Below are 24,792 nucleotides of genomic sequence, written 5' to 3' on the forward strand. Positions count from 1 at the left end.
TTCCCCAACTAGAATATAAATTCCATGGGGCAGGGATCCCTGTTCTGTCCACTGTCCACTGCTATACCCCCAGTACCTATACTAATCTCTGATACAGAGTAGGCACTCTGGAAATACCTGTTGAGCAAATGAATGGGCATTAAACAAATGAATCATACACGTTATATATATATATATATATATATATATATATGTATATATATATATATATATACACACACACACACACACACACACACACACACATAATTATATAAATATTTCACTGCAAACATGATAAGTGCTTTGGAAAATACACGCAGAATACTTGGGGGCGGTATGCATGGGTGGCAGTTGGGAAAGACCTGCCTGACAAAGTGATGTTTAAACTGAGTCCTAAAGGATGAGTGGATGTTAGGCAAAGTGGGGTAGGAGGGTCTAGGGAAGAAAGAGGGAGTGTTTCTAGCAGAGAAACAGCATGTGCAAAGGTCCTGTGGCAGAAAGGAGGCCAATATCTGAAATGAACTGAAAAAGGGGCAGAGTCATAGTGGGTGCAGCAAGGAGGCAGCTCATGGAGGACCTTGGAAGCCCCACTGTTTGGATCTCATTCCAAAGACCACAGGGAACCTGAGAAGGGATTTAAGCAAAGAGGTGCTCATCGGATTTATATTTCTTTATTATTATTACCACTTATTATTATAAGATCACTCTGCTGCTGGGTGGACAGTGGCCTAGAGGGGTCAAGAGCCATTTCTGGAAGACCAGTTAGGAGGCTGCTGCAGTTATCAAGTGGGAGACGGTGGTGGCCTGGACCAGGCTGGTGGCAGCAGAGGCAGAGAGCCACATGAATGGAGTGGAGGTCACAGCCCATCAGCTCTCCCCTCACAGGGGTCTGAGGGTTCTTCAGCTCAGGAATACACAAACTTTTTCTAGAAAAGGCCAAACAGTAAATATTTTAGGTCTTGCAGGTGTGCAGGAAAGAGTGACTGCAGCGGGCTGGAGGGTGCTCTCCAGTAGGGCCTGCTTGCAGGGTTGGCTTTGACTGGTGTCGGAGACCTTGGCTTTGAAGACGGTCCTAAGTGACACGGTTGTTCTGTTTGCCTGGGGCACTGAACTCGGCCGTGCCAGCCTGCCTGCCCTGCTTGTGCAAGCAACGTGATTTACGGTGAACACCTGCTTTCCCTCTGCGAGTCTGGAATTCTGAGGACTGTGGTCGCTCACGCAGGCAGGAAGTACCCGTGCACTTAACAGCACGCCCCCATTAAAGACCTGGACTCTGAGTCCTGAGCAGGCTCCTCTGGACAGAAATACCGCCCACAGGCTGCCGCATTTCGATGCTGGAAGAAGGAGCACGTTCCGTGCGGCCTCTCCCGGCAGGAGGGGGACTGTGGGAAGCCTGCGCGCCAATTCCTCCAGACTGCACCTGATGTGTCTCTTCCTCACACTCCTGGTGGACAGGAACCACGTCTGAGAGCGTAGCTGCTCCTGAGTCCTGTGAGCCCCTCCAGTAAATCACCGAATGTGTGGGGGTCTTGGGACCTTCAACACAGGGGGTCATACAGAGTCTGTCTCGATTACTCAATGCTGCCTTTGGGTTACGCCTTTGAGCAGACACAGACAACATGGAAAAGAAATAATAATCACACGGCTGCGTTCCAATAAGACTATTTATAAACACGGGCAGAGGGCTCAATAATTTGGCTCGCAGGTCGTAGTCTGCCCACCCACGGCTCACAGAAAACTCAGGGTTCTCCGAATCCATGTTGAAAACCACTGATGGAATTCAACTCCATCATGTCATCTGTGGGGAAACTGAGGCCCAGAAGAGGAAAGAGAAGAAACTTGTCCGAGGCCCCTCAGGATCAGCGGCAGCACCAGAGGGAGAACCCACAGCCTGACTCCCAGCCCAGTGTTTTCCACGACTCCAAGCAGCCGCTCCACAGAACAGGCCTGCAGGCCAGCGCTGGCCCAGGAGCCGAGGCCTAAACGGAAGGAGACGGCAGGACAGCGGGATGATTAGGGCACAGACCGTCTGAACGGTGAACTGCCTGGCCTAACCTCTGCTCTGCGTGTGAGTGTGTTTGTGCGTGCACGTGTGTATACGTGCAGGGCTCTAAGGTTGAAAGGGCTGACTGGGTTTCCCCAAACTTTTCTGATCATCGGAATCCCCTCTGAAACCTCTTAATAATGATGATGCCCAGGTGCCAGCTCAGAGCCCCTGAAACTGAATCTCCAGGGGCAGGGCCTGGAATCTGCATTTTTAACACGTTCCCAAGTGTTCTGATGAGCAGCCAGCTTTGGAAACTGGGTGACGCTCGAGACCTCGACTGACTACCTCGAGAACCAGGAACAGGGAGCCTGTGAGCAGAGGAGAGAACAGGAAATCTGTCCCGGATCAAGGCAGAATTTGTGGACCTAACAAAAATACACAGACCAGTGATTTTGGAAACACATTTTCCAGAACTGCTTCTTCAACTGAGCCTTTGCCACCAGAGGTTGGAGCGGGCGAGGCCGACAGTCAGGAGCTACTTTCCTTCCTCCTCAGGGTTCTGCCTGCAGCTCGGGATGCTGCCTTCAGGCGCCTGGTGGTGCCCTGAGCCTCAGGGCCCCTCACCGTGTGGTAAACCGAGACAGAAATGAGCACACGTTGCCACTCCACCGCCCACTTTCATTCACCGTGAGGAGGTGCAGCTGAGTCGCATTAACCAGCGCTCCACAACATCTGCACCCAAGTTCTCCTAACCGGGTGGCCGGAAACCACAGCCACAGACTTGAAATTGCTTGCAAGACTCCTGTTCCATTGAATGCGGATTCCACATTCCACCGCGTGATCTGTCTGTTTTAATAGAAAAATGGGTGTCTCCTCACCCACTCACACATCTTGGAGTACGTTGTTTCACACACTGGAATTACCCGGGGACTTTAAAATATACTGACACCTGGGACCCGCTCCGGAAAGTTTATTTTAATTGGTTCGTGTTGCGCTCTGGGAATTGGGATTTTCAAAAGCTCCTCAAAGCTTCTAATAAGCACAAGGTTGAGAAACCCGGGGCCCCTAAGATGCTCTGCTTCCATCTCTTGTCTAACACACCCCAGGCACACCACCCCATATCCACTTAGAGAAGCGTAGGCAGAAACAATTACTACGCAATATGTAGAACGGCCAATGCCTTACCAAAGGCAACTAACAGGTTAGCCAGTTTTCACCAATGCTTTCTTTCCCTGAGCTACCCCCACACAGAAAATCGGTCGCCAACCAAGACCTAGTTTCTCTCACTGAGATGCACGGCTGCAGAGATCTGTGATCTTAGGTGGGGGGAAAATATGTTTTTACTTTCAGTAACCTGTAACTGAAATTTAGCATTTCCTTCAATTATGAATACAGGCAACAAACCACGCTATTGTTAGCAGTAGGAATCCCAGATACTTTCATATCACAGTATAGATATCACCAAATATCCTTTACGCTCATGGCTGCTTTGAAATCGTGGAAATTATTGGACCTGTTGCTGGATCTTGCTATGTAATGTAATGATAAAGAGGCACATATATTATCACATCACAAATTTTTCTTTTTGAATGTTTTGGTGATTGTATTTCCATATATTTAATTTTCTATGTATTTAATTTATGCATTAAACTTATTATTCTGAGAAGGGGTCCACGGGCTTCCAACTGCTCAACTGGCCATGGAGCCTCCGTGGCTGGCAGCAGGGGCCCGCAGAAGGTTTCCCGGTGGTGGCAGGCGACGGTGCAGCAAGCAAGCAACTCTTACCTGCGGGTCGGAGAGCCGGGAGAGGTCGGGGTACAGGTAGAACTTGATGCCTTCGGAGGCCCCGGGCAATGTGACCCCCCGGATCAGGAGGATCAGAAGCATGATATAGGGGAATGTCGCAGTGACGTAGACAACCTGCCCGGGAAAGGAGAGGAAAGAATCAGAAGGGGTGACAAGGTGGAGGACATGGTAGGCAAAGCAGCAGGCCCCTCATGTCTCGCTGGGGCAAAGGGCTTTCCAGTGCAGGGACAGGCAGTGAACCCCTAACGCAGCCTGATCTCCCGCCTCATCTCTCAACATCATCCCCTCAAGGGCTGGTCTCTCAGCGAGCACCTACTGCGTGCCTACAAGGATGCCTGACCTCAGTGTTTTTCAAACAGTTTTGACCACAACCCACAGAAAGAAATACAGCTGGTATCACAACCCAGCACACAGTGAGCTGAAACAAAGTTTCACAAAATCCTACTCACTCTTACACGTGTGAGGCACTCGATACTTTCTATCATACTCTATCTCATTTTTTTTAAAGCTGTTGACCCTCCAAGTTCGTGTCATAATTCACCAATGGGCCAAGACCCCCATTTTTGAAAAACATTGCTCTTAATGAAAATCCGGTTTCTACAGCCAAGGACAGGATAGAGTGGGACAGAGGAGGGAGGGGCGGGCAGACCCAGTGTTGGCCTGGAATCCTCTCGGCTCGGTCTGCTCAGAGGTAGGTGACGGGACCCCGGGAACTGAGAGGCCCTTTCACCCCAGGGAGTCTCTGTAAGAATCAAGACGGTGAAAGGGACAAAATCTCCCCCGGTCTCCTCACACAAGAGCACTTAGAAGCAACCCCTTTACAGACTGTGGGAGCTCCTGTCCTGGGGCCAGCCCTGCCTGAGGTCCCTGCAGGACCAGCGACCCCTCCAGTGCTGGTTTCTTCTCCTCTGTCGCATTCTCTACTCCAATCACCTGGTTCCTTCCCCCCAGCGGGGCCTGTCTGTTCCATCTGTTTGGATCAGCAACTTGTCAACATGGAGGCCATGGACACTTGCGAGAATCTGAGGACACCATGGACCCCCACCCCTTCCCCCAGTGTGCAGAGACACAGGTAGGTGTGCAAGCTTTTGGATGGTTCAGAGACTCATTCCCCAGGTAACGACCCTTTGCAGCCTCTCACCCCTGACAACCCAGGCTTCCTTCTACCAGTGGTTCGGTCCTTCACTCCATTCACTCACTCACTCGTCCACCTACTCACTCCCAAATGCCAAAACACTCCTGTGTACCAAGCACTGAGACAGGCTCTGGAATGCACCAATAAGAATGAGTCACAGGATGGAAGTTCTGCTTCAAGAGGCTTCCCCACTGGTGGAAAAGACAGACCTGTAGGCAAGTAGGTAATCAATGCACTATGTAATCAGGGGAGTGCAGGATGGTGGAGCACAGAGGAGCTACACCGCAGGGGCAGTCAGGGAGGGCTTCTCCAAGGAGGTGATTCAGGTGTTGGCCCATAAAGGAGGAGTAGGAGTTCAGGACATGGGACAGGAGGATGGAACGAGGAAGAGAAGAAATAAAATCCAACTCCGTGCCAGGCACGTCACACACGCCGACAGCGATGGCTACATTTATTCAGCACTTCCACACAGCAGGCACTCATTCTTTGAATGGGCATGATTATCCTCTTTTCACATAGGAGGAGGGTCAGAGAGGCCACGAGTAACTTGCCTAGGACGGCCCAGTTAATGAATGGCAGGTGTGGGATTCACAACGAGGCCTGCCTGACTTCAAGGTCATGCATTCAACCATCAGGCTATGTACAAGACTCGCGACGGCAATGCACACTCGGGTCAAACTTATCCCCCCATTTTAGAGATGCAACTCAGGAAGTAAAGTCATTCGGCTGGTAAGTGACAAAGCAGGTTAAACCCAGTTCTTGAAAACAGGAAACAAGAACCAGCAGGGTGGTGTCAATGGGTCCTGCTGACGCAACCCGGAAGGCTGGATTATTCCATCCAGACACTGTCCCCAGCCTACAATGCTGGCGCCATCCTCAGCCCACTCACAGCCCCGCCCCACCAATTTAGGCATCCCTGTTTCCCAACCAACCATCGGTTCAGTCAACATGTCATGTAATCAATACAATCTCCTGCTGTCATATATAATGTAATCCAGAGAAGGTAAATACAGGTCAAATACAGAATAACAAGACATCAGTAGCCGATATTAATAATAACGGCCAGCAGTCAACAAGGGTTGATGGTTCCTGCCCAGGGAGCTATCAGTGCTATAAAATAAGTCTCCATCACCCTTAGCTTTGTAGGCACAACCTATCACAGATCTTCAGCATTTCATGTAAATTCTTGAGTCTCTTAGTTCTAAACAAACCCTCCAGTCAACCAGCTTAAGTCTATGAAAAGTCAGGCTAAAAATCTATTGCTTTCACTGAGTAATTTCCACTTTCACCTCTGTTGTATGGCAGAAGATCAATTGTCCAGAATGCCCAGGACCTGATTAACGATATTTTGGGGCTTAGCCATCTTAACCCCCAATGCTCACAAAATTTAAGGAAAAGAACATTACCATGTAAAACGTAAGAAAAACTGAAAATCACAGGAATTTGTCCTTTATCTGTGGGACCACTTCATGTGACTAAACTTGTTGGTTATGCCCCGCTCAGTCTGTTTAGAGTGGACTGGGCCACTGGGGTGTGATTAAGGGGTCACTTATAACCCGGCCAAATGCACTCTTACCATGCCCCTGGCAACACACACAGCTGATGCTCCTCAACGACCTCAGTGCCGTGATTTATTAAATGGCTGATGACTATTTTGAGGCAATTCCATTGTCTAGAGTTGTAAATGGATACTCTGTTTCTATATTATATTTAGGAGAAGCACACTCCCTCCACTGGTATCCACACCTCCATTTTCACACTCCTTTTATAAAACCATAAGGGAAATAAAATATTCAGACGAATTGCCCAAAGACCACAGCATAGACAACGAGTTAGGCTGCCAAAATGAAACCGCTGGCTGTCGAGCTTCAGCTAGAAAAATTCCTTTGTAAGCTGAGGTTTGAGAGCTTCGAGTCAGGGTACAAAAGGTGGTTTAGGGGCACCATTACATAATGCACACAAATGGCGAGTGGTGTGAAAGGTGAAACACAACGCTGAGGACAGCCTGTATCTGTCGCTGGTGCCAGCTTTCCTAAAAGCCCTTTCTAATCCGTTTCTACCCTCAGCCACACCAGACACCTGGACATCACCTTTGATTTTTCCTGAGGACAGTTGCAGGCTGTCCAAACAATACAGATCTAGTCATCAACACACTGCACATAAACAGCATGCACGCTGCCACACCCCTCCTGTGCTCAGGGCAGACATCACTAATTGATCACAACACGCTGGATGCAGCCTCAGAACCCTCCACACAGGACTCTGGCAGCCCCCATAATCAGTTGGGAAGAAACCCACTATCTACCACTCTTTATCTAGCTCATTTTTTATTTATGTGTTCAGAGTCTCCTGCAGGTCCCCAGTCTCTGTCCTCAGAACGGTCAGACCCAGGTCGTGCGCTGAAGGAAAGGACTGCTGAGTGCGTGCATCATGAACGCGACGCCTGGGGTCAGGACACCACGGCAGCAGGGTGAATCAGGGAAAGGAGGTGAGAGGGACAGGTCAGGAAGGTCTCTGTGAAGGGATTCAGCCTTCTCCTGGCTGTGATGGGGCGGCTGGAGCTGGTCTCCAATGGTAAGGAGGAACGGGAGAGGCCGAGTCACGCAGGGAAGACGTGGAACCAGCCAAGGACATGGAAGTGGGCACAGAATCTTGTCCCCTGGGACGTCCAGGAACCTCCAGGGGCTCAAGCTGGAGGCAGCCTCTCCTCTTTCCTCAGCTTCTGCCACATTCAATCAGTAGGATCAAGTCCTGCCAACTTGATCCCCAAGTGTATTCTGAAGTCAGACCCCTCTTCAGCCTCATCCTCGGGGCCCCCGTCACCTTTCTTCTCCATCATGCGACAGCCCGCACCGTGGCCCAAGTTTTAAGAAGACAGAAGTGGCATGTGTCTCCCTGCTCCTCTGAGTCCACGTCCCCCCTCACATTCAGGGTTGTGGGATACTGCAAAGGGCTGGACTTGCAGGCAGGGGGCCTGGGTTCACACCCTGGTGCGGCTGGGCCGGCCTCTACCCTCCCCCAACCACTGCGCTCTCCGCCGCGCCAGGGCCCTCGCCGCTGGGGAGCACGCCAGGCTGCCTCAGGCCTCCTTGCCTTTTCACGCCTCCCTTTGTCCACAACGTCCATCCCCAGCCCCCGGGCCACCCACTGCATCAGTCCTGGGCGTGCCTGAATCTCCACAAGGCTGAGGACTCCCCGGCCAGGGACCCCCTCTCCAGCTGCGATACCACTGCCCTACCCACCTCAGAGGGCAGGCGGCAGGTGTCCACAGAGGTCGACGGGAAGCGCCTCAGTCTCACCTCCGGAGCCACGGTCCTACCTGTAAAGCATGCGTCTGCCCAAACATTGCTGAGAGGCTGAAGTGCCAGGTCCTCCCTGACCCCCATCCCACGTTCATCCCCCAGACACTCCCGTATCCTCCCAGCACTACGGCTGCTCTCCACCAGCTGTTTTACTGGCTTGTAAGTTTAAAATTTAGTTCCACAAGGGAAGGGAGTTCTGTCTGTTGCTTTCCCAGCTGTGTCCACGGTGCCCAGGACAGCATATGGTACATAAAATGTGCTCAACAAATATTTGCTGGATGGATAAATAAATAAGCAGGCTGATATCTGGAACTGAGGTTAGAATGCAGGTCTTCAGAACACCACTCTGTCTTTGGTCCTTATGAAATGGTGGATCCACATAAAACAGGATTCCGGAAATTGAATCAGATTTTAAGAGGAGTGTTTATAAAGACATCACAAGAGATTTGGTTTTAAATGAAAGACCAGTTCGGATACAAAGGGCAAGGAAGTTCGGGTGCAAGGTGCTTCCGGGCAGACTTGAGAGTCCCTTTCGAGACGCCTGAGGTCCCGGGACTAGTCCGGAAGAGCCAAGCAGGGCTCAGGCATTATGCTAAATTATGCGGCGTTTGGTGACAGGCACAATAAGGTCAACGACGAGGTACCAGCCAGCCCGGCTGCTCCAGGCCACTGCCAGTGGTGGCTCAGACCCAGGGAGGTGGGTGCAGGGGGAAGGAGACTCCAATCTGTCAGACTTCTCAGGCCCCAAAATGAGGCTCCTGCACAAAGCACACCCCTTGGTTAAGAAAGAGTTTTTTACTATTGTTTAGTTTCCTTTTAGCAGGTCAAGTCCTTCTGAATATAAAGGTTAGCACAATTGGTGGTAATTATACTGTATCCTGCTTTAATTGACTCTAATTGCTCATTTGCATTCCAATACTGAAATTGTGGGGGTCTTCCCCTTACTTCCAGGACACAGCCATTTATTTCATAGCAGGGGGATTGTCTGATCATTGGGAATGCCACAAAGGCTGGAGAAGTGCTGCCCCTCCCCAAGTTTTCCGGGATAATGGGGTCAACTGGAAAGCTGAGTGTTGTTCAAAAGGCACTGGGCAAGGAGGGTAAGAACCCAGGACTACAGGGTCAAAAGAGCCAATGTGCTGGGCAGCCTGGGCTAGTTCCCACCCTCTCTGGGCTGGCATTTTACCATCTACAAAGAGGCAGGAGTGAACTAATCCAAACTTCAGTCACTCTTGTACCATTTTCCCAATATTTTTTTTGCCATATACATTACCGCTTTCATATTATTTACTCAATATTTCTATAAATCAATATGCTTTCTTGCATTAAATAAATATATGTAATGAGAAAACTGTGAATTATCATCATAAACCAAAAACTTTTATCTCTTACCACAAATAGAAGATAAATGCAAAAACAAATGCAATGAAAACCAGATGTGATTAAATTCCAGCCAGAGGCTCTGAGTCCCAGCTGTGCTCTCCCTTTGTCCAAAAGCAAGAGTAGCAAGTGTCAAAGAGGAGCCAGCTTACTGCTCCCGTTGCCTTAGGAGACACGCAAAGGGGACGTTTTCTCATCACGCGATTGGAAGTTCTTTCATCTGTGTTCATGTACCACTAAATCATCCTGTGGACTGCCAGTAGGAGGAACACTTCCCATATTTGTGGGAAAGACCAGACGGCTGATCTTGAGGTCCATCCCAGCAACTGCAGTGTTTTCTAGAACAGTCCACCATCAACCACAACCCTTTTCAAAGGACCAGGACTCCCTGGAGCTATCCAAGGTCCTGACACTGATCTGGGCTGAACATTCTGCAAGCCAATTACAGAGCCTTGGAAGACACTGCCATTATTGAGCACCTACTGGGCACCAGAAATGTGTCATGGAGTATCTCTAACTGACCTTCATACCCTTAAATAGGTTCTATCCTCATTTTGCAGACAAAGAAGAAAACCGAGGAATAGAAACAGAGTGGCTTGTTCCAGATAACAGAGCAGTAAGTGATCGGAAGTCTGCTCTCTACCATGGCTGTGCTCTCTGCGGCACACCAGGCCAGGCATTGCCTTCCTGTTTCCAACTCATGTTTTCTCCTCTGTCTGCCCTTAACCTCAAAAGTCCAGCTCGCCTGACTTTTGGCAAGAAGTCATCATTCCCAGCCTGGGAAATACTGTGTTAGCCCAGCCCTCCCACACTTCCCTTCCAGCCAGGCTTGCCTCTGTGTCTGGGGTACATCTGCCCATCCCATATGGTTGGAAAGCATGGTACTGAACATCCAATCCTCAGAGAATCATTGTTTTGAATGCCAAAAGATTTTTCCCAGCTTTGGTTTTTGTGAGAGCACTACCTGAATTCCCAGGAGAAAACACCACAGCAGGCACCAAATAGTATGGCATCACGTCCACTAAGATGATATTCATCTCTGGGAACACGATGCTAAGAGAATGTGAATCTGAAGAAGGGAGGTCATCACGGACACATCTGGCCTTTTCACCATTGTTTGAGGTATTCTTAGACTATTCGAACAGAAATAGTAAATGGAAAAAAAAGTTCTGTTTTAATCAACCCAATTCTAAATAGCTGGAGGGAGTCATGTTTTCATAAGAAAATAGTGAAGATATTCATTATTCAAGGAGGTGATGGTATTTTAGCAGTGCAGCAATATTTCCGTAGGGAGCTAAAGTCACAATTTTTGTGCAATGACAGTGGCTTGTCATTAGCTATGAAAGTTAGCCCATGTGTGGAGCCTCAAGAATATACCAACATACTGGCCCACCTTGGGATTCCTGTCTCATGGCATCGTCCCTGAGCGAGGCTGAAGAGGAAGAGAGGAGAGCTGGCGAGGGACAGGGTTAGAGCAGGTTAGAGCAGCCCACACAGGGTGAGACGACCAGGTTCTAGTCCCCACTCCACCACAGCGGTAGAGACCATGAGTCCCTCCCCCCGCAAGAGCTGCTCTCCCTTCTTCTGCAGTAACAAAACCCCGAATTTTCAACTAGATCCATGGCTACCTAGAATAAAGACATTTCCCAGCCTCTCGTGCAGCTAGGTATGACCATGTGACTACGTTCTGGCCAATCACATACGAACAAAGGTGCCGTGTACAGCTCCCAGGTCGTGTCCTTAAAGGGAAGAGCTGTATCCTATCCTTCCCTTCTTGCCCTTCCCATGGGCTGGAAGGAAGACCAGGTGGTGAGCCATCTTAGACCATGGAAATGAAGGCAACATCCAAGGAAGGCAGAGCAACAAAACACAAGGAGTTTAGGTCCCCAAAAGCAGGCAGCTCATGCCTGGACTATTAGAGGAGAGAGAAATACACTATCTTGTTTCCACTATTGCTCTTTGAGGTCTCCACTGTAAGGAGCCTAACATGTAACCTAAATATCTAACCACCCATTGCCTCTGTGATCATGGCTAGGTCCTGTTCAGGAACAGGATCTAAGTCTGCATCATTTCTTGTTAAATGAAGGCCCCAGCCCAGATGATCCACACTCTTCCTTTCTACTCAGAATGAAGAGAAGATGCTGAGGACGAACTGAGGATCCCGAAGGTGGACTCTTGCGAGTGACCATCCTACACTTGGGGTCAACCAGGAATGTCAACAAATAGTCAGGAAGTCTTCAGAAAGGTGCAGTCAGTAACATGAAAAGAGCAGTTAGAACAGACCTGCCAAAGAGATCACCACGTCTTGGTAAGCCACAGTTCTAACCTCCTCTGTCACAGTTTAGAATGAGCCTCACAGGGTGGGGAGCCAAATTTGGTGTGGACCCCACCGTCAAGTACCAAGCTGTGTGCATGTGTTAGAAAAACTCTGAGGCTTCCCTCTGCCTCCATCTTCCTCACGTGTGGAATGAGGATAATGCCTATTTCAAAGGTGGACGTGAGGATTAGAAATCACACAAAGCACCTGACACAGACATCACTCAATAATTGGAAGGATTATGATTGCCTTTGCTGGCCATCACTGGGTCAATAAGCAATGCCCCTCCAGCCCAGCGAGTGAGTGGCCTTGACTGGCAGAGGGGTTCAAGAATGCAAACAGAGAGGCTGGAGTCAGCCCTGTCTTGGCTTTAAGGGGGGCTGGGGGAGTGGCTCCTGAAAATCCTTATGGGATCCTCTCACTGACAAGGTGGGTGACTGGCAATGTGGCGGCAGTGGAAGGCTGGTGTAAAGAGGTGGTAATACATTAGCTGGGAAAATCTGCGTGAATAGGACCCAGAGATAAGAAAACCACCAGGACACGAGGGAAGTGTACACAGCCATGCTGAGGAGTTACAGCAGCCAGACTCTGGAATGAAGGCTAGAGGGCAGTAGGAGTAAGCCAAGATGGCCATTACGGACCAGAATTCTCTGGAGTCCCAGCTCCAGCCAACAGCTATGGCAGCTGAGGGGCCAGGGTGCAGACAGTCTTAGATGGAATGGAAGATATTACTGCAGGAAGGAACCAGGTGAGACCAAATTCCAATTTAAAAGAACAGAAGGGACTCAAAAGCTGAATTGGGGCCAGCACTGTGGCATGGTGGTTAAGTTCACAAGCTCTGCTTGGTGGCCTGGGTTCGCGGGTTTGGATCCCAGGCATGGACCTAGACCACTCATCAGCCATGCTGTGGCCGTGACCCACATAGAAAAAAAAAAAAAATAGAGGAAGATTGACACAGATGTTAGCTCAGGGAGAATCTTCCTCAGCAAAAAAAAAAAAGGCTGAATTGAAGGGAAGGATAGGCCCTGGCTGTGTCATCACAGACACATACGTGACAGGAGTGAAGCTTGCCCCATAAAGAGCGAGGCCAGGCTTTGACGAGAAGCCAAGGACAATGAGCATCACCAACCTTTGTGAGGCTCCAGTGAGAAAGGAGCTGGGGGGCTCCCCATTGAGGGGTACGTGGTTGCTGTGGGCTCAATGCAGCTTATGGAGGGAAACTTGCTGAGACTCCTCAGATACGGATCCCACAGTGCCACTCTCAGCCCTGATAGGTCACGAGGAAGGATTAGATCCATGCAGCATCTTCAGGGGTTGGGGCATTGTGGGCAAGAAACCAAACGCCTTAGGAGCCCAGGGAACGGCGTTACTCCTTCTTCTTGCTGATGATGGGGACCACAAAGATCATCGACACCCATGGCCTGTTCTAACCTGGAGATTCCACGGCTTTCTTATTTAGTAATCAGGGACACCCTGGTTGGAAGCAGAGGGCTTACGAGGGAAAAGTGCTCAGGTCAGGGGAAATGGAAGATCGGGAGGTATCTAATAACAACGGCACTGACATTTACTGTTGGCTCCTCACGTTTCATTCTTATGTCACCCAGCTCTATGAGACAGAAACTATCATCATTCCCACTTGGCACAAGTAGAAACTGAAGCACCCAGAAGTCGGGTATTTGGACCATGGTTGCACAGCTCGAAAAAGGCAGGATTCAAGCTCAGATCCATCTGATCACAGCCTGATCAACCCCCACCCGGCCCACGGGGAATTTCAGTGCCCCCAGAACCCACCTAGCTTCACCTCACACCACATCTTCCCGTGTTCCTTGAAGAAATGGCACTTTCCTGCCTGTAAGCCTTGGCTTTTGTCACTTCTGTCACCTGGGGTCCTCGCCCCCTTCTCTACTAACCACAATCTTGCAAGCCTTCAAGACCAGCTCAATCACTAAGTCTTCCAGGACTGAGCACGAGGCCATCCAGGCAGGAAGAAACGCTCCTTCTACAGCCGACAGCACACTGGGAAATATGGCATGCAGATACGGGATCCGCCCAAGTTCAAATCCAGCCTCTGGCGCTTTCTATGTGTGTGACTGACTTTCCGCAAGTTATTGTCTTTCTAGGTCTTGTTAGTCTCCTCTGTAAAATGGGGATAATGCAGCAGATTAACTCAATCCCTTTGAGCCTTAGGTTCTTAATCTATGGAATGTGAATAAGAGTTCCCACCTCCCATGGTAAGTACGAGAATTAAATGAGCCACTGTCACACAGCACCAGGCACAGTGACGCGGCACGTCAGCCCTTAGTAGACAGCTCCCCTTCCTCCTTTCACTTAGCCCTACCTCAGTCCAACTTCTCACACACCTGCCTCTCCCGCTAGGCTGTGAGCTACTGAAGGGCAAGGGTGTCACTCACCTTTATAGGCTCTGAAACACTTCCTGCAAAGACATACATAGACTGCAAATAGTTGATGAATGAATACATTCCAACCTCAATAACCCAGTGAGAAAGCATGGGACAAAACGGGGTATGATCCCCCATGTCTGCGATGGGCCTTCGGTGCACACAGCCCCTCTTCTCACTGAGTTTCTCCATCTGAGAGTAAAGAACTTTCTGGTTAATTCCATTCATCAGCCATTTATTGAGCCCACTGTGTGGCAGGCACCGCCCTGGCTTCAGAGAGCATGCTGAGGAATGAGCTGGCCCTCACCTGCAAGGGCGTATGAGCTAGCCTTCGACATGGTCAGACATGATGGCCCATTCAGGGGACGGCAGTGGTGGGAGCTCCGGGACACACAGAGTGACAAGGAACAGCTAGACAGGTCCTCCTGGAGCTGGGCTCTGAAGGGGGACAGGCTGTCCCTGTCACTCCAAAGACTCCTGATCTAGAAAGTATCAGGTGAATCACTCCTTAGAGCAAGAAGGGCTCAGGACATGGAACACGTGGGATGCTTCAGCCTGGGAACGTCACCTCCAGGGGAAGAAACCAGCTCTGCACGGTGGCAGGGAAGCTGGGCCCGGAGGTGACAAGATACTTAAATAGCAACCACGCTCATTAAGACGGTTGAGCCCAATTCAAATCCTTGTCCACAGGATATCTAAAAAGCACTGGATGGGAAGTCTAGTGTTTAAGCCTATTTCATGGCGAATTAAGATTAGCTAGAGAGTCAGTGCTATTGATTGTTACATAGTTCCACCATAAAGACCACAAAAATGAAAACAAATCCCCAAACAAGCCCAGCGACATAAATATGCCACGCAGTGCCCAGTCAGGCTTACACCGGCATTAGGAGCTATTATTTACCGCCTGGAAAACACACTCAGTACCTTGGCTAATAATGATTTAAACTCCATCCATCTCTCTTGGACTAGAAGGCTGGTGTCACCCTGGTGACCAAGGGCACCATTAAAGCACACCACTAAACCCCAGGCAGGGATTTAGCAGTGTGGGGAGGCTGTCGGATGAGAAGCACCACTCCATGTCCTCCTACCCTAGTCTTCAACACGCTCCTGGTGGTGGACGTGTGGAGAGGAGGGCGCCGACGCTCGGGGACCACGTCTGCAGCCAGAAAGAGCAACGAGCTGCCTGGATGCTGCAGGCATCACCTGTTCTCTACAACAGACTGCCTCCCATCCATCCGGCAGGCCAACAACTTGGGGCTCTCCTACGCCCTTCCTCAGGCTCCCTGAGCAACACGGATCCCTCCCAGGCCACCTGCGCTGGTTACAACACGCTCCTTCCAAAACAGCTTCATTTCTTGAAAGAGAAATCTGTGCTCGCCTCCCATCCTTGCATCAGTTGACAGCGGTCTGCCTCCTGCCTCCCACCTCTCCACTCAGCAGCCACCCCAGAGGACACCAGGGCTCCTCTGTTAAGTCAAACCTAATAGCTTCTTAGTGCTTGGTCTTCTCCAATTTTTCAGCTTTAAAACTTTTCCTCATTAGACTTTTCTGGTTTTCTGCTTCCTTTCCTCATGATTTTTTTAGTCTCTAACAGGTTCATTTCTTCACACATTCTTTCCATCAATTAATCAACCAATCAATCAACCAACTTGGATTAGCACCTGTTATGTGCCAGATACCACAGCAGGCACAGGGCACACAAAGACAGACCAGGAGCGAGCCCTGCCCTCCTGCTCGCCCTGCTCTCCCGCTCGCCCTGTGGCGGCTTGCTCTCCGTACATTTCTAAGCTGTTTCCCACAAGTCTGGCCTCATCCCATGTCTATTCTCTCTCCACTGCTCGCCTGGCGTTTCTTACCTACTCCTGTGGGTTTAGGAGCCAGCGACGTGCCGACGAGCAATCTCTCTCATCAGCCCAGCAGTATCGCTTGAGTTTAAGACCCATTATTTTCAACTTTCTTAGGAAATGGACCTGGATTTCCTACCTAAATTCCACACGTTCAAAACCAAAACCGTGACTTTCTCCCTGAAACCTGTTCCTCCCTGTGTCCCCTTCTTGGATAACGGTGCCACCCAAGCTACAACCCCCAGGCCATCTTTGATTTCAGCTTCTCTCTCTCTCGCTCCCTCTCCGTGAACAAACCCTTTCAAAGGAGAAATGCACAGTCAGGCTCCACTGCCCTGCAGCCCCTCCTGCTCTCGCCAGGCGTGGCCGGTCCCAGGGGGCTCTCCCTCTCCCCCTCCTCTTCTCCTTGACGCCTCATCATCCTGAATTTTCTCTGCTTCCCAGAGAACTCAGCTTCCACACAGGCTCCTCCTCTTGGCTCCCCAAGTCCCATCTTATCCCTCCGCCCTTCTCCCGAATTCTCTCCCTGAGTCTCTCACTGTTGCCAGAGCTTCACTTCCATCAATCCTAAGACGCACGCTTTGAGCACGGTTCATCTCATTACCTCTGAAATCCGGATGGCCCCCAGGTGGCAGCTGCAGTGTAGTTCCAGCTCCCCGAGTGTCAGGGACCTAGATCAGAGCTGCTCCTATTATCATCACTTCAGTTGAGTTACGGGCTTTGTTGGTTAAAATATTTTTATTTAAATAAATTTAAGTCAATTGCTGTTTAATGTTTAGAGTGTCTTTTTAAAAGATTACACTGTGTTTCTGCAGAAAGGCACAGAAACAGACAGGGGAGAAAGTTGATACTCTAAAGCAAATATAAACCATTAGAGAACTGACCACGATCCCATATTTTTCTGCAAAGAAACAACCAAGTACTCTATAGATCTAAGAAGATACCCACGAGTAGATGAAGCTGTATTATGCTGTTACTGCAGTACCTACAAACTGACTGCTATTATCCTCAAACAATACACGATTCCTTTGGAAGACATAAAAAAACTTCAAAGCAACAACAGTCTGGTATGGTATCTCATGTGCCACACAGGAAGAACTTTAAGGCAATGTAGAGCAGATGACTTGGAAGTGTTTTTGCTTCTGGTAAACATCTTTCTTAATTGGTAGTATTAGGTACCTTCTGGTATATAAAATAATGATGTAACTTACACCAGATGAAATACGGAATATCAGGAGTTTCTCATCTTTTGGGGGATACAGGCCCATTCAAAAATCAGATGATACGTTGTGTTTTTATTTTCATTTGCCCTAAGTTCATGGCAGCATTATTCACAATAGCCAAGATGTGGAAGCAACCCAAGTGCTCAGCAATGGATGAACAGATAAAGAAAATGTGGTATGTATATATACAATGATTACTACTCAGCCATAAAAAAGACAAAATCGTACCATTTGCAACAACATGGATGGACCTTGAGGGTATTATGCTAAGCAAAATAAGCCAGACGGAGAAAGATAAACATTGTATGATTTCACTCATATGTAGAAGATAAACAAACACATGGATAAGGAGAACTAGTGGGCACCAGAGGGGAAGGTGGTGGGGGGCGGGGAGGCAAAAGGGGTAAAGGGGCACATATATATGGTGATGGATAAAAACTAGACTATTGGTGGTGAGCAGAATGCAGTCTATATAGAAACAGACATATAATAATGTACACCTGAAATTTCACGTGTTATAAGCCAATATGACCTCAATAAAATAATTAAATTAAAAAAGTCAGATGATCGCTATGGACCCTCATCCTAGAAAAATGTACTTATTCACATGATCCCATAATTTTTATACAATTCCAAGGGGTTCAGGGGCCTCTGGAAGCATCTGTGGACCGCAGGTGAAGAAATCCCAACATACATGCTGATGACTCGACTCGTACTCCCTCTCCCGAGCTCCACACCTCCTCAGTCTCAGGCATCACAAACGTATTGGGTCCCCAAAGAGACGCACTGTCTCCCTCCACTCCAGCCAACCTCCAACTCCCACCGCCTCACCCCACCTCTCCCAACCCCCTCCTCCCACCGCCTCTCCCCACCCCCTCCTCACCCCACCTCTCCCAACCCTCTCCTCCCGCCGCCTCTCCCCACCCCCTCCTCACCCCACCTCTCCCAACCCTCTCCTCCCGCCACCTCACCCCACCTCTCCCAACCCCCTCCTCCCGCCGCCTCACCCCACCTCTCCCAACCCCCTCCTCCCGCCACATCACTCCATCTCTCTCAACAGCACCACCAAGCACCGGGCACTCAAGCCAGGAGGTGCACCATGGACATCTCTGTCTCCTTCACCCTCTACATTCAGTCACCAGGGCTTATGTCACACTCGGGTATTTCTCAAACCCGACCTCCTCTGTCCACCTCAAAGCCGCCACCATCTCCTACTGAACCCATCTCCTGCTGAACGACCACTACGTGGACTCCAGCCTCGGCTCCCGTCTGCCCACTCCCCACGTCACAATCACACTGCCTTTTTACGAAGAAAACCGGTCATCCTCCCCTGCTTTCAGCCCCTCAGTGACCGTCCACGGCCTTCCTCTTCTCACAAGGCTCCCTACGTGCCCTTCCAAGCCGGCCCCGCCTACAGTCCAGCCTGCCCCTCCCGCTCCCGCTCAAGGACTGCCCGCTCCTGCCACACACAACCTCCTGCTCCTTCCTGAGCCGCGTTCTCTCACACGCTGCACAGGGACCACAGCCTAGATACCCGCCTGTGTGTCTCCAGGACTTACCAGGGTGCTGTAATCCAGTGCGTGTTTAGTACACGCCTGTTGAGTTAATCTTAAGGCACATGGTTCCATAAACACCAACACACTATGAAATGCCACAGCGAGGCAGATGAACAGGGCGGGTTCCGGGCCCAGCCCGTGGCCCTGAGCAGACCAGGGCGCCGCTCTGCGCCTCAGCGTGCGCGTCCACGATGTGGGGATGGACACAGACTGTGGAGGACTGCTGCGGAGCTTCAACAGCGGAATCCAACTTGGTGGCTGCCACAAAAGCAGCACTGTCCTCCGAGGGGCAATCTGGGGACATGCGAGGCCCTCTCAGGCCATCACAAAGATTGAGGGGCAGCATGTAATGACCAAGGGCTAGGAAAGCTGGAATACTGCGATGCAGGGGGCAGTCCTCGCACAACAGAAAACCGCCCCGTTTCTCATGATTTCCAGCCGTCCCACCAGACATTCGTGGTGGGGGGGGCTGTTCATAATTCTCAAGTCTAACTCTGTTTTACATATAATCTCAAAGTATATATTTTATCTCATTTTAATATAAACTGAATTTTCCACAAATACAATTACCACGTAGAGGAGGGAAGGCTGGACTCTCATTCAGCGCTTTCCCAAACATTATTCATCGTTTCAGAAAATCACGTCACGACGGCGCTGCCACCCGTGGAGTCTGAGAGGCCAGTGCAACGCCCTCCCCTCGGCCCACACTTGTGGCCGCTGGGTTTGCGGCGATGCTGTAGGAACAGACGTGGTTAGCCCTACCTCAGACGGGAACCACAGAGAACAAGCACTGGCAGGATGCAGCAGAACCTCGGCTCCCTCACCTCACGTCCACACGGGGTCACTCTAGGTGGCGGCAGCTCCTAATACTCCCTTACCCTGAGAGTGCCTACGTATTGACACGCATGATGTTTTTTCACAAGTCGCTTCCCTTTTGCTCTGCCTTTAAAATATAGCTAGAGTACTATATCGATTTTCTTGAACTTACCCGCGCAGGTAGATTATTTATGAGTTGCATCTCAGGGTGGTAAACGCGCTGTTACAAATCCTCATCATACACAAGGGGTGCTGGGTCCGTGAGTGGCTTCAGCAGCGCTGGGGGCTTGTAGAGGCCCCCGTACCCGGGCTGGCATGGAGTACGCACTTGCTTCCTGGTGTTGCTACTATTATCGCCAGCGTCCTGGGTCAATCATAACCGTGACACAACACACTTGTGATTCAGGATAAAGATCATGCCCGGCTCCTGCAGTGCGTGAGCGTCTGCTCCAGTTCTCACTGGACGTTCTGGTTCATCACACACAGGGGCCGTCAAACCGGGAGGAAGACAGCTGCTGCTGCAGCACAGAGCATGGTGTGAGGCCCGTCTGTGATGTCTCCACCTTCCCAAAACATACTCCTGCTCAAGAACCCTCAATGGCTCCCCACTGCCCATGGGACCGTGGTCTGGCACTTGTGCTCCCCTACCCTAAAGTCTGCCCCAGCCTATTGCTTCCTAACCTCCATACCCACCCCTGACTCCCGCTTCCTCACCCCTCCTCCACTGGGAGGCCCAGCTCAGCCCCTCCACTTGGCTGCCCTTCAAAGTAAAATTCCACCTCTTCCAGGAGGCCTTTCCAAACTCTGGGCCACTTCCTTATCCAAACTCGGTACCAGCACTGAATGTGCCATTATTTGACAGTTAATATACACTACAGAATCGGGTTCATTATCTTCAGGTGAGTGAATCCCATCTTAGCTCCCCACCAGATTGAGAACTCTTTTAGGTCAGAGAATGGGTTTATAAAAATTACAACCAATGGGGGCCAGCCCAGTGGCACAAGTGGTTAAGTGCGCGCACTCCACTGCGGCGGCCCGGGGTTCGCCAGTTCGGATCCCGGGCACGCACCGATGCACCACTTGTCAAGCCATGCTGTGGCGGCGTCCCATATAAAGTGGAGGAAGATGGGCATGGATGTTAGCCCAGGGCCAGTCTTCCTCAGCATAAAAGAGGAGGATTGGCAGCTGTTAGCTCAGGGCTGATCTCTCTCACCAAAAAAAAAAAAAAAAATTACGAGCAATAAAATAAAAACAACAGTGATTTGCGTGTTGACCGTGCGACAAGCACCCTGTGAGCGTTTACACGCATCTGCTCACTGAAGCCTCACGGCGACCCAGTGAGACAGGTGTTCTTACTGTCCCAGTGAAGGCTGAGGATGGTGCTCGCAGGCAGAGAGGCCCACGCCCACGGTCAACCGCGGGCAGAGCTGCGATTCAAACCCATGCCCACCCGGCTCTGCTCTCTGGTGCCTGAGCACATCCACGCCGCCCACCAGCGGTGCCGGCTCACAGTAAACACTCGGGCAGGTGGGGGACGAATGTTCACCTAGGCAAGCAAGGGAGCCAACACCTCCTGAGGGCTCCACATGCAGCAGTGGGAAGAACACTGGATTTGGCATCCATTCTGGCAGTCCTGGGTTCACATCCTGCCTCCTCCACTAGCTATGTGACCCTGTGCACAGCACTCACCTCTCTGGGCCTCAGCATTTTCATTTATAAAGTGGGCTTGCTAACACTTACAAGTTGTGAAGGTTAAATTAATGAACGAATGCAGGGTGCCAAGCCCCACGTCAGGCACACAGTAGGTGCTCTGTAAATGATGTTTCCTTAGCTTAGGAGACCGGAGCTTCGACTGGGCCAGTCTGACTCCTTGACTTCTATGCCCCTCCCCATCTCCGTGCATGCCCTGGCCTGCGATCACCCCCCATGTGCGGCACAGCTGTGCACCCAGGATCACACACATTCCTACCAACCCTGCCTCATTCTTCACTCCTCGCCCCTAATCAGGTTTTCCCTCTGCTGCTTCCTTAGCCACTGCGGGGAGGGCCTGGCTGTGTGACTGTTAGGAAGTGCTGTGGAACTTTCTCCTGTCAATCAGACGGGTCCCAGCACATGACGGCCATCACACACACCTGGCTGACGGAATCGCTCCCAACACCTACCAGGTGGCTCCCCAGGGACACAGACATGCGTAAGAGCCCCTGACGTGCAATGGGTGCTCACTCTGACACACAGGAGGAGGAAGAGAGAAGGGAAAGGAAGAGAGGAGGGAGAGAGAGGACGCAGCTGGCTCTGGGGCACTGTCCACAGCTCCTCTGCCCTGGAATCCTCTTTCTCCACGGCCTTCAGTAATCAATAACCAGCCATGCTTCACCGGCCGGCTCGGACGCCCCTGCCTCCCCGGGGCCGTGTTTACCCCCAGCACAGGGAGGTTTTGTAACTGCCCGTTTACCTGTCTGCCTGCACTCGAGCCTCTGAACTTGTTTAGAGTCGATATCTGCAGTGCCCGGCACAGGACATGGTACACAGGACACTGTTAATAAATATTTGCCTCCTGGGCTAAGAAATCTCCCTGGACCCACAAGCCAGGCAGTCATGACACAGTAAGAGGCAAACTCAGGGCAACTGGATGTTGCTGCCGGCAAGAGGCACAGGAGGACTTAGAAGAAGGCCAAGAAGGATGAGGGTGGGAGGGTCAGCGCAGGCTCCCTGGAGGAGCGAGAGACAGCAGGGTGATGAGGAAGTGACAGACGGAGGAGGACAAAGTGCTGCCCGTCACCCTGCCAGGGAGCACAGGGGGCACTGGAGACGAGGGGCAGAGACGGGGGCCTGCCCGTCACCCTGCCAGGGAGCACAGGGGGGACTGGAGACGAGGGGCAGAGACGGGGGCCTGCCCGTCACCCTGCCAGGGAGCACAGGGAGGGCTGGAGACGAGGGGCGGAGACGGGGGCCTGCCCATCACCCTGCCAGGGAGCACAGGGGGGACTAGAGACGAGGGGTGGAGACAGGCGCAGGTGTGAGGGAGCAACTGTTTGGGGTGAGGGAGACAAACCTCCTCCATCCAATTCTAACATTTCCCAAATACCAGGACAGGACTCGAGCTGGGCTTCAACCATGAGCAGAGTGTCAGGGGGGAAGGCATCCAGGCACAAGAAGAGAGGTGGTAGGGGCCCAGGCTCACTGAGGGAGGCAGAGAGAGGACAGAGATTTTCCGGGCAGATAAGACAGGCGCTTGTGGCAGACGTTTCCCACTTTTTAAGCTTCCTAACAAAATGATCTCCCCGAGGGAAGAACAACCATGTGAAAAAAGCATTTCCTTTAGCATTTTCCTTTCTTTTTTTTTTTTTTGGTGAGGAAGACTGGCCCTGAGCTAACATCTGTTGCCGATCTTCCTCTTTTTGCTTGAGGAAATTGTCCCTGAGCTAACATCTGTGCCAATCTTCCTCTACTTTGTATATGGGACATGGTCACAGCATGGCTTGATGAGCGTTGTGTATATCTGTGCCCGGGATCTGAACCTGCAAACCCCAGGCTGCCGAAGCAGAGCATGCGAACTTAATCACTACACCACCAGACACTACCAGGCCAGGCCCCCTTTAGCATTTTCAATGACGTGAAAAACTGTAAATATCCTACAAGTTCAACAGTCATGGAATAGTCTATGATGTCATAGGATATTTACTCAATGGAATTTAAAAACCATCTTTCGGCAAAATGGCGGTGGGGGGGATGCCGGGTGATGGACTGTTAAATGGTAAAGGCAAAATATTAAATTCTATCGTGTTATGATTAAACAAGGTACAAACCATGGTTACACACATCTAAGTATTAGAGGGAACACGTAAATGATTCGAGGAGACTGTTTTTTCACTTTGAAATAGTTGTCGTTACAATATTGTTTGGGCAGTAGGCGCCCCAGGTGAGGGGGAGCTACTGGGAAGTTCCGAGGGGAAGAGTTACGCAATGGAAGCCATAGTCAAGGAAGCCGAGTCTGGCAGTGGCAGACAAACGGCCTGGGCAGGCGCAGCAGGGTGGCCTCTGTGCCATCGTCCTGATGTGAGGTGGGGCACACGTGGATGAAGGTGCTGGGAAGGCTCTGTAATATGCCCGGTCTGGGCTACAGTCCTCAGGTATCCAAACATGAATTGAGGTGTTGCCATGAAGGTGTTTTGTAAACATGATTGAAGTTCATCATCAGTTGACTTTAAGTAAGGGAGATTATCCTAGATGACCTGGGTGGGCCTGGTTCAATCAGCTGAAAGGCCTTCCAAGCAGAACTGAGGTTTCCCTAATGAAGAAGAACTTCCACCTGCCGACAGCAGCTTCAGCTCATGCCAGAGAGTTCTAGCCTGCCCTTCCTGACAGCCTGCCTTCTGGATTCCAGACCTGCCCCGCCAGCCCCCAAGACCACCAATTCCTCAACCTGCATCTCTTAATAGGTATCTCTCATGGTTCGGCTGCTCTGGTTGAATGCTGCCTGACACAGGTGACAAGAGGTGGGGAGGAAGGGGCAGCCAGTGTGCACTCTGGAGGATGACAGCGGCTCCCTGTCAATTCCCACTGCTCTGGAGTGGGCTGGCCCACCACCCCTCGGCTGACAGCAAACGGGGGCCTCTGTAACCTGCCAGGCCCCCACTCAGCCATCTGGCCACAGTCTGCCCAGGCTCACGTCAGCTCTCACTGCTCCCCAAAGACCCCTCCGGGCCTTTGCTCATCACTGTTCCCACCACATCTGCCAGAGCCACCCACATGTCACCCAGCCTGGAGCCTCTAGAACATACTGACCCCATGTCCTCCCCTGCTCCGAACGCTCTGGCTGCCAGGCCCCCCGACCCACTCGTTCTCTCACTAGCGTGAGAGAACATAGCCCCCAACCTGTCACAGCACTTGTCATGCTAACCCTGAAAAAAGGGTAAACTGAGGCCCAGAGAGACGAAGTGACATGAACAACCAGAGAAGGTCGTGGTGGCCTGCACTAAATGACACAGTTGGCAAGCGGTGGGGCCGGACTTGTGACTCTTGACATTGGCTCATTTCATCCTTCT

At 50.9% G+C, this 24,792-nt stretch overlaps 1 protein-coding gene across 1 annotated transcript in view; it reads right to left on the reverse strand.

Annotated features, from left to right (window-relative positions):
- LOC131419945 (sodium- and chloride-dependent GABA transporter 3) overlaps positions 1-24,792 on the reverse strand; it is a 125,902-nt gene that overhangs the window by 62,123 nt on the left and 38,987 nt on the right. The window contains exon 6 of the mRNA XM_058565569.1: positions 3,755-3,889. Coding sequence (XP_058421552.1) covers positions 3,755-3,889 — 135 coding nt within the window. The remainder of the gene's footprint in view (positions 1-3,754; positions 3,890-24,792) is intronic.

This window comes from Diceros bicornis, chromosome 2, assembly GCF_020826845.1.
Source record: "Diceros bicornis minor isolate mBicDic1 chromosome 2, mDicBic1.mat.cur, whole genome shotgun sequence".
Classification (NCBI taxonomy): domain Eukaryota; kingdom Metazoa; phylum Chordata; class Mammalia; order Perissodactyla; family Rhinocerotidae; genus Diceros; species Diceros bicornis.